Source organism: Sphaeramia orbicularis, chromosome 10, assembly GCF_902148855.1.
Source record: "Sphaeramia orbicularis chromosome 10, fSphaOr1.1, whole genome shotgun sequence".
Lineage (NCBI taxonomy): Eukaryota > Metazoa > Chordata > Actinopteri > Kurtiformes > Apogonidae > Sphaeramia > Sphaeramia orbicularis.
In genome coordinates, this window is record NC_043966.1 from 4,009,889 (window position 1) to 4,025,492 (window position 15,604).

At 39.1% G+C, this 15,604-nt stretch overlaps 2 protein-coding genes across 25 annotated transcripts in view; both read right to left on the minus strand.

Moving 5' to 3' along the window:
• Positions 1–2,814: 2,814 nt before the first annotated feature.
• On the minus strand, positions 2,815–4,552 carry LOC115427071 (endochitinase A-like). Of its 24 annotated transcripts, XM_030145450.1 has the most exons (4): positions 4,140–4,552; positions 3,564–4,098; positions 3,476–3,522; positions 2,815–3,434 (listed from the first exon to the last, which is right to left on the minus strand). In XM_030145450.1, exons 1-4 carry the CDS (start codon positions 4,203–4,205, stop codon positions 3,267–3,269), a joined length of 816 nt encoding a protein of 271 aa, XP_030001310.1. In that variant the 5' UTR covers positions 4,206–4,552; the 3' UTR covers positions 2,815–3,266. The 24 variants fall into 24 exon arrangements, with proteins under 24 accessions (XP_030001310.1, XP_030001314.1, XP_030001312.1 ...); XM_030145454.1 differs by having other exon boundaries at positions 2,815–3,922; positions 3,964–4,010; XM_030145452.1 differs by having other exon boundaries at positions 2,815–4,010; positions 4,052–4,098.
• Positions 4,553–5,804: 1,252 nt separating this feature from the next.
• mgat4b (alpha-1,3-mannosyl-glycoprotein 4-beta-N-acetylglucosaminyltransferase B) overlaps positions 5,805–15,604 on the minus strand; it is a 100,911-nt gene continuing 91,111 nt past the window's right edge. Inside the window, exons 11-15 of the mRNA XM_030145428.1 lie at positions 14,285–14,478; positions 13,039–13,117; positions 11,649–11,736; positions 8,306–8,418; positions 5,805–7,172 (exon numbers count right to left, since the gene is read on the minus strand). Coding sequence (XP_030001288.1) covers positions 7,149–7,172; positions 8,306–8,418; positions 11,649–11,736; positions 13,039–13,117; positions 14,285–14,478 — 498 coding nt within the window. The 3' untranslated portion in view covers positions 5,805–7,148. The remainder of the gene's footprint in view (positions 7,173–8,305; positions 8,419–11,648; positions 11,737–13,038; positions 13,118–14,284; positions 14,479–15,604) is intronic.

The window sequence follows — 15,604 nt, forward strand, 5'->3', positions numbered from 1 at the left end:
CTCGTGGACAGCGATGATTGGTCGCGGTGGCAGTGGAAGTGGGCGTTGATTGGCTGGAGTAAAACTGACGAAAAGACATGCGTACATTTGGTCATATCCTAAAGAGCAGGTACAGTTTAAGAGAGGGTTGTTTATTCACATGTTCTGAGCTTTTCATCATATTTTCTACTTTATAACTCAGTTTTAGTCATTTTAGATTCACAGCATCGTGTGGGATCGGAATTTATAAGAGAAACGCCATTTATAAGAGCTTTAAAAGTTGATGAGGATGAACTTTTCCGCACATTTCCAGTTATTTTTCCATAAATATAAAACCTTTTAATTGTCAGTCACATATTTGTTGATGCTTTTAACATTTTCGAGCAAATTATATTGCATCATGCCCATAAAAAATGACTCATACTGGACATTAAAATAATACAAGTATGTTGTGATATGTATGTTTTTCACCTTTACTTTATTTTAGTGTGAATATCTTGTTATATCCTTTTCATCTTGTGTGTCTTTTATGGTTCTTATACTTTTCCACTATCCCATGATGTCATTGTACCTTTTATAGCCTTTTTTATGACACCTGATTTCCTTTTATGTGTTCAACTATTACATTTTATTGTCATCATCAATTTTATTTGTGCTTGTTTTAGTATCATCTTTTCTTTGTACTATCAATATACTGTCTATATGTATATATGCCCGTATCTCATAACTTCATCAGTTTCTCCCTTTTTTGGATTTGGATTTACATGTTTTTTCATGTATGTTGAAGATTTAAAGAGTTTATTGTCATATTTGCAGCAGAAACACAGTAGTTACACAAACTAATGACATTCATACTCTGAGCTCTAACCCCTTCACTCAACTACAGTAAAATAAAGGAATAAACTTAACTCTGAGCATAGAAAGTAAATAAAATACTATTAAAATACTATATACAAAAGGGTAGAGTACAGTGAATAGTATAAAATTCTATTATCTGTGCACAGAAATACTGTAACAGTGGTGAAAGATTGACAATGTGTAAATATTATTTAGAACATCAACATGTAAATCTCAGATATTTGCAGCTGCAGCATCGATATGATTGAAATGAAGTGATTATTTTACCTAAATTCCACATATTTCCTTTAGTTTAGGTCTACTTGTAGGTTGTAAATATGTCATGTTCCTATTAAACTTTCTGTCTGTAAATTCAAACTAATGTCCCAGAGAATATTAGAGCTAAAGGAAAACTGACTTCAGTTCAACAGTGTTCAGTAATCCTTTATCTGAGTCAGAGTGGTGACAGTCATGTGATCTTCAGCCATGTGATGGTTCAGCCACAGCACAAGACGAGGGCCCAATCCAAATTCACCCCATGGCCCTCCCCTGGGACCCCCCCCCCCCTTACCCCTACCACTTGAACCAGACTTTGGTGACAGTATTCTCCATGTCGTCAGCAGCTGGAACCATCTCTGTTCCATGAGCTTTGGACTTCAGTTTACGTCTATCAACCACAAACCGCAGAAGTGCGATCTATAACACATTCAAACGGCATTAAACGGACGATCAAATGATTCAGTTGTTTACGAAGAAAATTTGTGTGTTTCTTTCATCACCGCTGCACCTTTTTGCTGTGTTTACCTCCACCTTAATAATAATAATAATAATAATAATAATAATGATGGATTAGATTTCTATAGCGCTTTTCTATGAAGGCATACTCAAAGCGCACAGACGGTGGATCCATTATTCATTCGCTCTCACATCCTCCCTCTGGTGGTGGTAAACTACATCTGCATCCACAGCTGCCCTGGAGCAGACTGACAGAAGCATGGCTGCCAATCTGCGCCTACGGCCCCTCCCACCACCACCAACATTCACACACATTCATACACCAGTGTGAGTAGCAGCACTGGAGGCAAGGAGGGTGAAGTGTCTTGCCCAAGGACACAACAGCACATGGACAGAGGGGTTCGAACCGCCAACCCCTCGGTTATTGGACGACCCGTTCTACCATCTGAGCCATGACTGCCCCCAACGACTCAAACAGAATTATGGCAGATTTGTCAGACCCCTCTGTTCGTAGTGTGGTCCTGAAAAATCTGCATTTGGAGGGTCAAACAGCCCTCCCCCTTAGCCCCTCCCCCTCCGACTCGTCAAGAATCGGGACACTACCTCTTCACATGAACGCGCAAAATGGAGGGGTAGGGCTAAGGGGGAGGGGCCAAGGGGGATTGGGCCTATCGGTCGCGCCTCATTTTATCTCCACAGAAGTTGCATTTTTACATTAATTTCTGGACGTTATTAGAGTGAATCTGCTTCATTTAAAGGTAAAATCTGAGCTAAAGGTCCGCTTCATCCTGGGATCACAAAGGCTCCGTTCAGACCACAGCTAAATGTGGCCCAGATCTAATTTATTTACCCATATGTGACCTGGATCTGATCTGTTATAGACAGTCTGAACAGCACTAATCTGACCTGGACCACTTTCATATGTGGTCCTAAATCCGACCCGGACCACTTTTATATGCGGTCCTAAATCCGACCCGGACCACTTTCATGTGTGGTCCTAAATCTGACCTGGACCACTTTCATATGTGGTCCTAAATCTGACCTGAACCACTTTCATATGTGGTCCTAAATCTGACCTGGACCACTTTAATGTAGAATTTGAACCGACACATAAACAAATCAGATTTCACCCATAAATCCGACCTGTGCATTTAGACCTGCTGTGGGCGGAGCCTTAGTTTTCAGGTTTAAATAGAAATAAACTCACCTGAAATCCACATAAATCCACAGCAGATACAGAGTTTAACCCAGAACCACACGTCATTCAATTAAATATCTGTCTTTATTACAATTCACAGATTGGATAGAAGTTTAAGATCATTTAAACATCTTTATCTAAAGGATACAAAAGACAAACACCAGGTTATAGTAATGCATTCCAGTGCATCTCACAGGAAAAGAAAATTAAAAAAAAAACTCTCAGGACATTTTTCCTGAAGCTCACAGACGCTCACGATGATCGGAGGCGAAGTCGGGTTTGACGTTTTTTATCCAGATTCAGGAGACGTCGATGTAAACGGATCCAAAAACAAGTCTGTGTGTCCGTTTAACCACCGCACCAGAACCAAGTCACCAACAATGAACCATCTACAGGGATTCATCTGGAGGAAACACATGCCTGGACAGAAACTCTGAGCTCGTCTGAGAGATGAGATCTGACAACGCATTTGGAATGAAGCGGTTTTAGAATGAGTTACAGAAAAGACAAAAAGAAACTAAGAATTGGTTTGTACGAAGGAGACGAGGACATGAGGGGACAAGGACATGAGGACTGAAGGAGACAAGGACATGAGGACTGAAGGAGACAAGGACATAAGGACTGAAGGAGACGAGGACATAAGGACTGAAGGAGACGAGGACATGAGGGGACAAGGACATGAGGACTGAAGGAGACAAGGACATGAGGACTGAAGGAGACAAGGACATAAGGACTGAAGGAGACGAGGACATGAGGGGACAAGGACATGAGGACTGAAGGAGACAAGGACATGAGGACTGAAGGAGACGAGGACATAAGGACTGAAGGAGACGAGGACATGAGGGGACAAGGACATGAGGACTGAAGGAGACAAGGACATGAGGACTGAAGGAGACAAGGACATAAGGACTGAAGGAGACGAGGACATAAGGACTGAAGGAGACAAGGACATAAGGACTGAAGGAGACGAGGACATAAGGACTGAAGGAGACGAGGACATAAGGACTGAAGGAGACGAGGACATGAGGGGACAAGGACATGAGGACTGAAGGAGACAAGGACATGAGGACTGAAGGAGATGAGGACATGAGGGGACAAGGACATGAGGACTGAAGGAGACAAGGACATGAGGACTGAAGGAGACGAGGACATGAGGGGACAAGGACATGAGGACTGAAGGAGACAAGGACATGAGGACTGAAGGAGATGAGGACATAAGGACTGAAGGAGACGAGGACATGAGGGGACAAGGACATGAGGACTGAAGGAGACAAGGACATGAGGACTGAAGGAGACGAGGACATGAGGACTGAAGGAGACGAGGACATGAGGGGACAAGGACATGAGGACTGAAGGAGACAAGGACATAAGGACTGAAGGAGACGAGGACATAAGGACTGAAGGAGACGAGGACATGAGGGGACAAGGACATGAGGACTGAAGGAGACGAGGACATGAGGACTGAAGGAGACGAGGATCTAGTCTGCTCCAGGTTTCTGCTGTTAAAGGTACTTTTTCCTTCCTCTGTCTCCACTCACTAGTGTTTGCTCCTGGAGGATTCTGCTGGCTTCTGTAAATTGGCTTAGAGTCTGGTTTGGACCAACTCTGTGTAAAGTGTCATGAGAGAACTTCTGTTATGATCTGTCGCTATATAAATAAAATTTGATTGACTGATTGATTGAAGGGACAAGGACAAAAGGACTGAAGGAGGCAAAGACTTAAGACCATAAGATAAAAAAAAGAATGAAACCAGGAATGAAGGAGGCGAGGACATAAGGACTGAAGGAAGGTCCTTCTGGTCCACAGGTCCTTCTGGTCCTCCTGGTCCACAGGTCCCTCTGGTCCTCCTGGTCCACAGGTCCTTCTGGTCCACAGGTCCTTCTGGTCCTCCTGGTCCACAGGTCCTTCTGGTCCACAGGTCCTTCTGGTCCTCCTGGTCCACAGGTCCTTCTGGTCCTTCTGGTCCTCCTGGTCCACAGGTCCTTCTGGTCCTCCTGGTCCACAGGTCCTTCTGGTCCTTCTGGTCCTCCTGGTCCACAGGTCCTTCTGGTCCGGTCGGTCCTTCAAACAGGTGTTTATTTGGTTCCACTGTCTTCACTGTGATGTTCTGTTAGTAAATCCTAATTAATAGTTAATTATCTGTGATTAGTTTGCAAGCTGATACAGGAGACTCATCTACTGATGCCTTCAGGTGCTGTTGGGAAGATGATCATTTCCACTAGTGAATTTGAAATTACACGTGTGTTGTGTTCAAGTGTTTTTGTAGCAAAAGGACAAATGTGTGAAACACAGCTTATGGTGCATTCAAGGACCCGAGGTTTGGACGGGGTCATTCATCGGATACAGCAGGGGTTTTTTTCTACGTTGTTTATTCTATAAATGTCTAAATTCATCCTCCAACAGCAGCACAACGTTGATAAAACCATCGTTTATCATTGGCCTTGAATCCATCGTTACTCTCCGTCATGTTAAAAAGGTCAAAGGTCATTTTCAACTCGTGGATCAACCTGTTTTTCCCAGTTCTCCAGTGGAAAATAAGACATGAGGAGGCGTTTGTGTGCAATTTACCAATTCATAACTAGTATTTCCCATAATTCCCACAGCACCTGAAGGCAGCATAAATCCTGTTTGGTGCGTTTTCCTTTGTGGTCGTGTGTTGAACTTTTCCTGGTTTTAAAAACAGGACCAGCGTTTAGAACCTCAGACTGTTTATGGGAAATACACTGAGCTGATACTGTAATGACATGATGATGATGTCAAAGGAGGCGGAGCTTCAGCACAGTACAGTTAGTTACAGCGTTTTGATCCTTTGTCCTTCGATGTTCAACGACGTCTACATGATCAATGAATTAAATATAAGAAAACAGGTGATTTACACTGAAAAATGTCAAATACACAGAATATTTGAATAAATGTGATAAATCCCTTCACACGCGTTTTTTCATTTTCTTCATTTTTGTCGATCTATTCCATATTTTGGTGATTTAATGCTAATTTTTTTTCATTTAATTTGTTTCAGCCTCATTTTCTTCATTTTGTTGTTAATTTTTTATTCAGTTTTGTTGAATTAATGGTTATTCTGCTCAATTTTGATTCAGTATCTACTTTTTCATTAATTTAACAGGTATTTTCTTCTTTCTTGTTGTATATTTTGATCATTTTTGCTGAATTAATTCTTATTTTGCTCATTTTTGTTGCAGATTCTGTTAATTTAAACAAATGAATTCCACAAACCCATGAGTTGAATCAAAGACACTGGGTTTATGTTCAGTTTATGATAGATTTGACTGACAAGTCACTTTCCTTCAGTTTTCTATGTATTGTTAAAATAACCTGTGAATTTACTCTGAGCTTTAATGAACATCTAAAAAAGTGAATTAAATATAAAAAAATACAGAATTTACACTGAAAAATACAGATGTTCAAATGTTTTTTTTTTTTTTTTTGTTGTTTACAGATTTTCTCTAAATTTCATTAAAATTTGGAATATTTTTGGACGTAAACATGACTTTAATCTGATTGGACCTGTGCATTTTCTGAAAATCTAAACATGGGTCACGGTCATAGACAGTTTCCGAGTCTAGACCTGTTGGAGGAATCACGGGTAATTAGTTTCCTGTGGTTCTACCTTTGGTTCTGATCTGGGTCCATTCATCCTGTTTCTGGGTCAGTTGCATATTTTACTAAAGGGGACTCTGACTGTATTAAAAAATAAGAGACGGATCAGATATAATGAGGCCTGTTGTCTCCATGTGTGGGACAAAAGATCAAACCGCTGTGGGACCAGGGTCAACAAAGTCCAGGAGAGTCCAGGGTCCAGAGCAGGTGGTCGTCAGTGACAAGGCCTCAGGAAAAGCAAAGTGTAAAAAAAAGTAAAACACCAGCTCTTCTCGTCATCAGTAGTTTCATGTGTTGAGAAGGTCAGAGGTCGCAGTGAAGGATTCTGGGTATTTGCTACTTCTGAAGTGAATCTGCTCGTTTAAGGCATCACCTACAGACACAAACCAGCACACGGACAGAGGGCATTCATATGATCTAAGTGTGTACATCTCATACATGTGTTACTGAGGGGGGGTGGTTCTGGGGGGTGGAGGTCCAGACCGGCCGCCTAAAAAACCACAACCAGGTCCGAACAGTCTCAGCAGTTTGACCTCGACCAGCGCGTGTCCCAGTGTTTGAACATCTACCTGGTCGTATGTTTGTATATTACACATAAATACAGGGCGGGGGCAGGGGGGGTTCCAGCGTCTTCTGTCGCCCCCTGCAGGTTCATCTGATCCGTTCAGTCCCTGCAGTAATGAGGTCCGGCCACACGGTGGCGCTGCTGCACCGTGGTTCCACTGGAGCCTCCAGGTCGGGTGGCTCTGAGGCGCTGAGGTATCACTGAGGGGGCGGAGCTTCACTCGGCTTTCTTAATGAAGATCTGGAACCAGAGACAAGAGACCAGTAAGACCAGTAAGAACCAGTAAGACCAGTAGGACCAGTAAGACCAGAAGGACCAGGATTAAGTGGAAACAGATCAGCATTAAAGACTGAAGTGACACCAGACACTGACCCTCAGAACCCTAAACTAGTGTCTCAGTCACTGATTCTACAAAATAAAACTAATATTAAAATGAATTCAACATACTTAAGTCATTTATTCATAAAATTTTTTACTATTTTCACTATAAATATTTTCACACTTTAATGTAGAAATGAAATGGATCCATTTTACTGATTTATTTACTATATATTTTGCTTTAATATTTTCTTTTCATTTGCTCTGAACAAAAGGAAAACATTAAGAAAATAAACATACGAAAAGGTGTTAAAGCAAAAAGATAAAAAAAACGTAAAAAGTAACACCTTAAACATTTATTCAACACGGTTTAAACCATTTCAAAGGAAAAAACTATGCAAAAGTAAACTTTAACATAGAAATGAAATGGATCCATTTTACTCATTTATTTACTAAATATTTTGCTTCTGAAATGATAAAAACCCTCTACATTTACTGTCAGTGATGCTTTTAGGATGTTTCAGCTTCATTTTCCACATAAAACTTACACTGAAGTCATGAATGTTTAAATTAAGTGTCTTTGAACAAATATTCAAATGAATTAAACATATTTAAGTCATTTATTCATTACATTTGAGCAATTTTCACTATTAAAAAACTACTAAATAGTCAACTTAAATGTGAATAAATAGTGATAAATATTATTTTAGTCACTGATTCTACATAATAAAATTGAACCAGTAAATAAAGTTTAATGATACGTAAAAAAAAAATATATATATATATATATAAAACACTTATTTCCTTCATTTGTTTATAAGCCATTTAATCCATTTATTTATATGAAAAGTGAAGTAAGTTTTGCATAAAAATCAATAAAATAGACAATTAATAAACCGAGCATAACAATAAAATTAACAAGTGAAATAAAATAAAATCAAATGAAAATTACAAAAATAAACTGAGGGATTTTCTTGTATTTACACCAAACATAGTTTATCAGTAAATATACGACTTCACTGATTCAGAGGTAGATAGTGCGTTTGGATCCGTACCTCGCTGAGGATCACCCAGACTGGAGAGTCTGTCAGCACCGTCAGACGCATGGCCTCCAGGGGCCCGAAGGTGGGGTCCACCTCCCCCTCTGCGATGCCGTTCTGGAACGTTCCTGGAAGATACCACAATCAATGGGATCAATAACCTTATGGATCAATAACCTCAAAGATCAATAAACCCATGGATCAATAACCGTGCAGATTGATAACCTCAGGGATCAATAACTTCAGCAATCAGTAACCTCACGGATAATAACCTCATGGATAATAACCTCACAGATCAATAAACTCACTGATCAATAACCGCACAAATCAATAACCTCACTGATCAATTCCGTCATGGATCAATAACCTCACTGATCAATAACCTCATGGATCAATAACCTCACTGATCAATAACCTCATGGATCAATAACCGCACAGATCAATAACCTCATGGATCAATAACTGCACAGATCAATGACCTCATGGATAATAACCTCACAGATCAATAACCTTATGGATCAATAACCTCACTGATCAGTAACTTCATCGATCAATAACTGCACAGATCAATAACCTCACGGATCAACAAACTCACTGATCAATAACCTCATGGATCAATAACTGCACAGATCAATAACCTCATGGATAATAACCTCATGGATCAATAACCTCACAGATCAATAACCTCACGGCTCAATAACCTCACAGATCAATAACTTCATGGATTATAACCTCACAGATCAATAACCTCATGGATTATAACCTCACAGATCAATAACCTCATGGATTATAACCTCACAGATCAATAACCTCATGGATTATAACCTCACAGATCAATAACACAGGTTTCAGTCAGATCTTCATGTTCATCAGCTGATATCGTCAATAATCAGAATACATATCAAATCTATTCTAATATTCTAATAAAAGGTGATCAGTGACTTCAGTGAGGTCAAACTCATTCAAGCAGTTGTGGTTCTTTAAGGGTTCATGGGTTTTGTTTTCTTTTTTTTGTGTTTTCTTTCAGATCCATAAAGTGTTTCCTCCTGTTCCATCTTTTCTGCCTTTATTTCCATTATTTCCCCGTTCATCCTCTCGTTGCTTCTGTTGTGTCTGCTCGTCAATAATCCCTGCAGGATTTGTTCACTGGATTATGGTTCAGCGTGTGATGCGTTCAGGTACCAGCGTCCGTGTAATCCCACACAGAACAGCGTGTGGGCGTGGCACTTCTGAGAGCTGATCAGCCTGTATTATCTGATATTATTGACAGTATTATTATGGTTTTCAGTCCACATCTGTCATGTGTCTGACTGGTGGAACTCAGAGTCACATGACACAGAAAAACAACAACAGACGAACAGAAAAAGGTTCAAGGTTTCCGACTGTCCCTTAAAGGCAGCACTGCACTTTGATTTCACTGTCAGGACATTTTAGTTCAGTTTAAATGAGTTTGGTCATTTAGTTTAGGTGTTTTTGTTTTTTACTCTCTAGCTCTATAATAATGACTTTATTAACCCTCTGTTATCCCGTTGTTTTTTGTTTTCAGTTCTAATTCCTGCACTAAACTCACAATTTGAACTGTTTTGATTAATTTTAATCCAGACTGTTATTAGCTTTTGGACGAAGTCAGCGTAAGGTTAAGAAAGAAAGACAGAAAGAAAGGAAGGAAGGAAGGAAGGAAGAAAGAAAGAAAGAAAGAAAGAAAGAAAGAAAGAAAGAAAGAAAGAAAGAAAGAAAGAAAGAAAGAAAGAAAAGAAAGAAGAAAGAAAGAAAGAAAGAAAGAAAGAAAGAAAGAAAGAAAGAAAGAAGGAAGGAAGGAAGGAAGGAAGGAAGACAGACAGACACCTGCTAAAGAACTACCTTTAAAAGCGCTTCCTGTAGAATACTGTAAATACAGACTTGTGGTTGTATTGACACATTTCAGGGCAGTGACAGGGGAAGGCAGCTTTATTTCTATAACTCATTTCATGTACAAGACAATTCAAAGTGCTTTACATAAAATGATGTAATGATGTAAATATTGTAAATAAATGTATATGATATGGATAATTGAAATAAAAAAAAGTTTAATTTGATATTTACTTTTTTGGTCCATCTGTGATGCAATAGTTTTGGATATTTTTCATTTAAGAATATTCTAAACTAAATCTTGCCTTTTGAGTCTGTTTCAGATGGTATTTAGACCTTTATATTTATATGGAATATTTGTTTTAGATTTGTCTGGTTCAAAAATTATCAATCTAACAGTAGTGGGCGGTCCTTCTGTGACCCTTGAACTGCCTCTTATTATTGTTTTAATTTCTTCTGTTATTTCTGTTTTTTAATTTTCCAGAAAAAATGACAAAAATTTAAAAATATTTAACCATTAATACTGGGATTAAAAGCTGACATTAATGCACAGATAATGGCGATTGACCCATGACTGGTCAGAAACAGATGAAGAGCTTCTGTCATTTATGGTTCAGACGCTGCAGCTTCGCTTTAGTTCACACCTTCAGTCGCTTCTTTAAATAGACTTTCATCCATTTACACAATAATTACGTCATTATTTTTGGATGAAAGTTGGAACAAGATTGTGTCAGGATTCATTGGTTCCAGGGCTAAACTTCAGTGTCTCACATCTAGTGAAGAAAAGTAAAAAGTGAAAAAAAAAAAAAAATCCTGTCAGAGGTCAAATATTATACTACGATGAATTTCCTTAAGAAGATAAAGTCTATTTAATCTGACCTAAACATGGTTGCGTTTTAAAAATGGGTTAAATATATAAAAGTCCAGAGATATTAACACATGTAGTAGTTTCTAAATACTAAGAGCTGAAACGTGTGTGTGTGTGTGTGTGTGTGTGTGTGTGTGGTGTTAAACTACAACTCCCAGGGTGCATTTCAGAGACAAACATCCACTTCCGGAACGTCATGTTGTTGTATTTCAACAAAATATGCAGTCGCTAATAAATACTGAGCTGTAGCAACAGATTTCAGAGTGTAGGAACAGTTTGAGCCCTCATCCCCATGGAAACAGCAGCTGGGGTTTATGGGTAATGTAGGATATAAACTGTAAACTTGAATAGAAAATCTATGACACCAGAACACCCAGGAAATGAATTAGACTACAACTCCCAAGGTGCATTTCAGCAACAAACTACAGCCACAGATTACACCCTATAAAGGGAATACAATACCCAAAAGGATTATGGGTATTGTAGTGTCTACAGTCAGTGTCGGAGCTGAACTTTACCTACAGTGAAGTCATACTGATGGATGTGGCAGCTGGAATGAACCTCATTTCCCACAAGCCCCCACTGCGTTGGACTTGTAACTTCCTGCAGGGGTTAAAGGTCAAACAGAAGCTGATGTCTCACCTATTCTGATGAAGCCGTCCTCTGTTCGATGGTACTTTGGTGTTTTTTCCCTCCCTTCTGTCAAGGCCTCTTTCTCTGCCTGGATATTCTGAAACAACACAAATGTCCCTGTCGTTAGTTTATCATGAACCGCGGCTTGGATGGACGTTTCCTGTCATCACACAGTGGAGGATCATGGAGACGAGGACAGAATCAGAGGGAGTTCAGTATCTGGCCGGTCGTCAAGGGCAACCGGTCTGGAAACGGTCACATCAGGGAAGGAGGCGTGGTGTTGGCATCTACGTCACAGAGGTGGAAAGTCTGGGTTTGGACGTCAGATCATCAGTTCCACTGTGGACCCTGAGGACGGTGGGGGTACACACTTAAGAGGGACCAGAACCAGAACCGGAACCAGAACCTTCAACCAGGATGAGACCTGATGAAGACCACCCGCTGAGACACGTGGGTCCAGTTTGAACCCTCTGGTTTCCATCTACAGATGTCCTTGAACCACCGACAGCCCATCATCTGAACAGTGGACTCATGTCAAAATGTTTATTACACAGTTTGTTTTTTCAACTTGAGCCATAAACACAGATCCCAAATACTCAATAAGTGCCATATTTTTAACCCTGTAAATGCCAGGTTTGTAATGGAAACAAACCATAGTTTTTGATGCAAAACACACAAAAACCCCTTTTTTTTCAGTCTGGATCTATTAAATTAAACAGATTAATCTATTATATTATTATTATTATATTATTATAATATTATATTATTATTATTATTATTATTATTATATTATTATAATAATAATATTATAATATTATATTATTACTAATCTATTATATTAAACAGATCCTTTATGGTCTGACATTTCTGACGATAATTATCCATATGAACTGACGGGTTGAGCTCCACTGACTCTGTCCACGTCTGGAACTCATTCATGGAGTAAAGACCAAACACTGAGACTCAAATCCCTAAAAACTATCTGTCAGCCTTTGACTTCCTCCTCTTTTCTGTTTATCTGTTTCATCCTCCTTCTTTTCCCATCAGGCCTCGCTGTCATCTCCTTTCTGTCCGCTCGCCTGGTCAGCGTTGCCGTGGAAACCGCCTCTCTGCGTGTCCCGTATTTCTGCTGGTTTTCTTCCTCCGTCTCCTCTCGGCAGGAGCCCCCCCCCCCATCCTCTTCCGTCAGTAAACCTCCTCTTCCTGCTCCTCTTCTTCCTCCATCCTCCTCCTCGCCTCCTTAATCAGATTCCATCTCCATTCATCTCACGGCCGTCAGTGATAGACAATGTTACATTCGTGCGCCGCTGACCCTCCACGTCTTTAATCTGCATCGATACTCAACTCAGAATGAAACTGAATGCCGGCTGGAGACGATGTTTGTAAATGACAGACTCACATCGAACGGCAGGACCTCCACCGACGTATTGAAGAGTTTGTCTCCTGGATGTTCAATGTTTCCGCTGCGAAAGAAATACCTGAAAAACACACGAAAACACAAGATTAAACCCGTTGACCCTTTTAAGACGGTCGTGTCTCTAATGCCACATTTTTGCATTGTTTACTCAAATTACTGCAACTCCTGAACCGTTTACACTACTGACAAAATTATTTTTCCAGTTCATATAGTTGATTGATAGTTGTATTTTAGCTGTAAATACGATATAATAATAATAATAATAATAATATACATATATATACATTTATATAATTTCTAATGAAGTTTTCTCTATATTTAACCTTTCCTAAGGGATTTATCTCCATTTATTCTAATATTATTCTCGAGATTTAGTATTTTTCAGAGTAAATCCTGTATTTTTAAAAAATGTATTCATTTTGAATATGGAAATGGTACAAGCTTCACGATAGCTACTAATTGACTTTTTTTGCACAACATAATATAGAAATGAAAATTCAAGGAAGCAAAAATAATACACACAAAAACAGAAAAAGAGAAAAAGTCATATTTGAAAAGGAGTAGGAAGAAGCATAGCTTATTAGCTCTCAGCTCTTTGTCTAAACCAGCAAAATTTATATATATATATATATATATATATATATATATATATATATATATATATATATATATGCTTCTGTCAGCCTGCCCCAGGGCAGCTGTGGCTACAGACGTAGTTTACCACCACCAGAGGGGGAATGTGAGAGCGAATGAATAATGGGTCAATAATGTAAAGTGCTTTGAGTGACTAAAAAAGCGCTATGTAAATCTAATCCATTATTATCATTATTATTATTATATACATACATATACACACATATACATATACACATACCCATGCACATACACTCACATATACACTTACATTTTCTGTATTTAATTCACTGATCATGTAGATGTTCATTAAAGCTCAGAGTAAATTCAAAGGTTATTTTATTAAAACAGAGAAAACTGAACAAAAGGTGATGTTTTCAGTCCAATCTATCATTAACTGAACATAAATTAAGTGTTTCCATCCACTGTCATTTATGAAACTAAACATGAGCACAGATGTTGCAGATTTTTTCAGACTTTTACCAAATTTATCTTCAGACACATAACTGGACTTGTCTTCTCTAAACGTGGCGCCCCCCTGTGGTGAAAAACAACCCACTGATCACACGTATCAGACGGTTTGTCTGATACCAACCTCTCGACCCGGACCGGTGTGAAGAAGCGGATCCGGATGAAGTCTCCGGCCACTGGGGTGAAGGCCCAGAAGAAGTCCTCGCCCAGGTAGGCCTTCTCCAGGGTGAAGTGTTGGTAGGTCTTCAGGCTGGTCGTCACCTCTGCCAGCGGGTTGGCGTGGCCTTTGTGCAACGTCTGCTTCCCAAAGTCCTTATCCTGCAAGCAGACCCACACAGGCCGTCACATAAAACCCAGTTCCGATCCACTAATCCAGTCCAGATCCAGGTGGTTTTTATACAAAGGCAGAAGAACATCAGTGTCCTCCACTGCACACATGAATATTTCAGTGGTTTCTCACTCTGGAACTAATCTGGACTCTATTTTACAGAAACAGGAAAGGGAAAACGAAAAATATGACAGAACATTTAACACTTTTATACAACAAGAAACAACAGAAAACATCACATGAATCTGTCCTTTAACCACATAAATACATATTATTATCCAGGGGGCGGGGCTTATGACCTATACCCCATCCAGCCACCAGGGGAAGATGGAGACGTCATTGTAGAAAGATATGAAGATTGTTGTGTTTTTGTTGCATTTTCATCATGTTTTGTCTGTTTTTGGTGTTTTTCATTTAGTTTTAATCTCATTTACATCTGTTTTTCATCCTTTTGTCTTGTTTTCTTGTTATTTTTATCTTTTTTATGTCATTTTTGTATTATTTACACCTTATTTCTGCCTTGTTCATCATCATTTTCACCTCGTTTTACATCTAACATCAGTTCGTCATCGTCTCGATCTAGACTTCTTGATGTGGAATGAAGACCTGGTTCTGTTAAAAACCGAAAGACTTGAATGACCTATATCACATCCAGCCACCAGGGGGAGATTGAGGCGGCACAGAAACATATGAAGAAGATTGTTGTGTTTTTGTGGCATTTTCATCACATTTGGACTTGTTCTGTGTCACATTTTGTCTCTTTTTCATCTTTTATGTCATGTTTTTATTTCCTTTTCATCCTTTTGTCTTGTTTTCTTGTCATTTTTGTCTATTTAAACTCATTTTTGTACTATTTAAACCTTGTTTTTGTCTTGTTCTTCATCATTTTTGCTTAATTTACATGTAACTTCAGTTCATCAACTTCTCGGTTTAGACGTCTTGATCTGGAATAAAAACCTTAAGACAAATTAGACAAATTGAACTTAAAAACATCATGGGGTGGAGTCTCCTGTTACCATCACATCTTCATCTTGATTGTGTTTTACCTAAATGTGAATGTTTTACTTGCATGTGAAATACAAGTAAAAGACGTTTCAATATTATGTTTTCAGTTCA

Coding starts and splice junctions, on each gene's coding strand:
- LOC115427071 (XM_030145431.1), bottom strand. CDS start 4,205: ATGTCCTCGTCTCCTTCAGTCCTCATGTCCTTGTCCCCTCATGTCCTC. Junction 3,516..3,547: donor TTATGTCCTCGTCTCCTTCA/GTCCTCATGTCC, acceptor TTCAGTCCTCAT/GTCCTTGTCCCCTCATGTCC.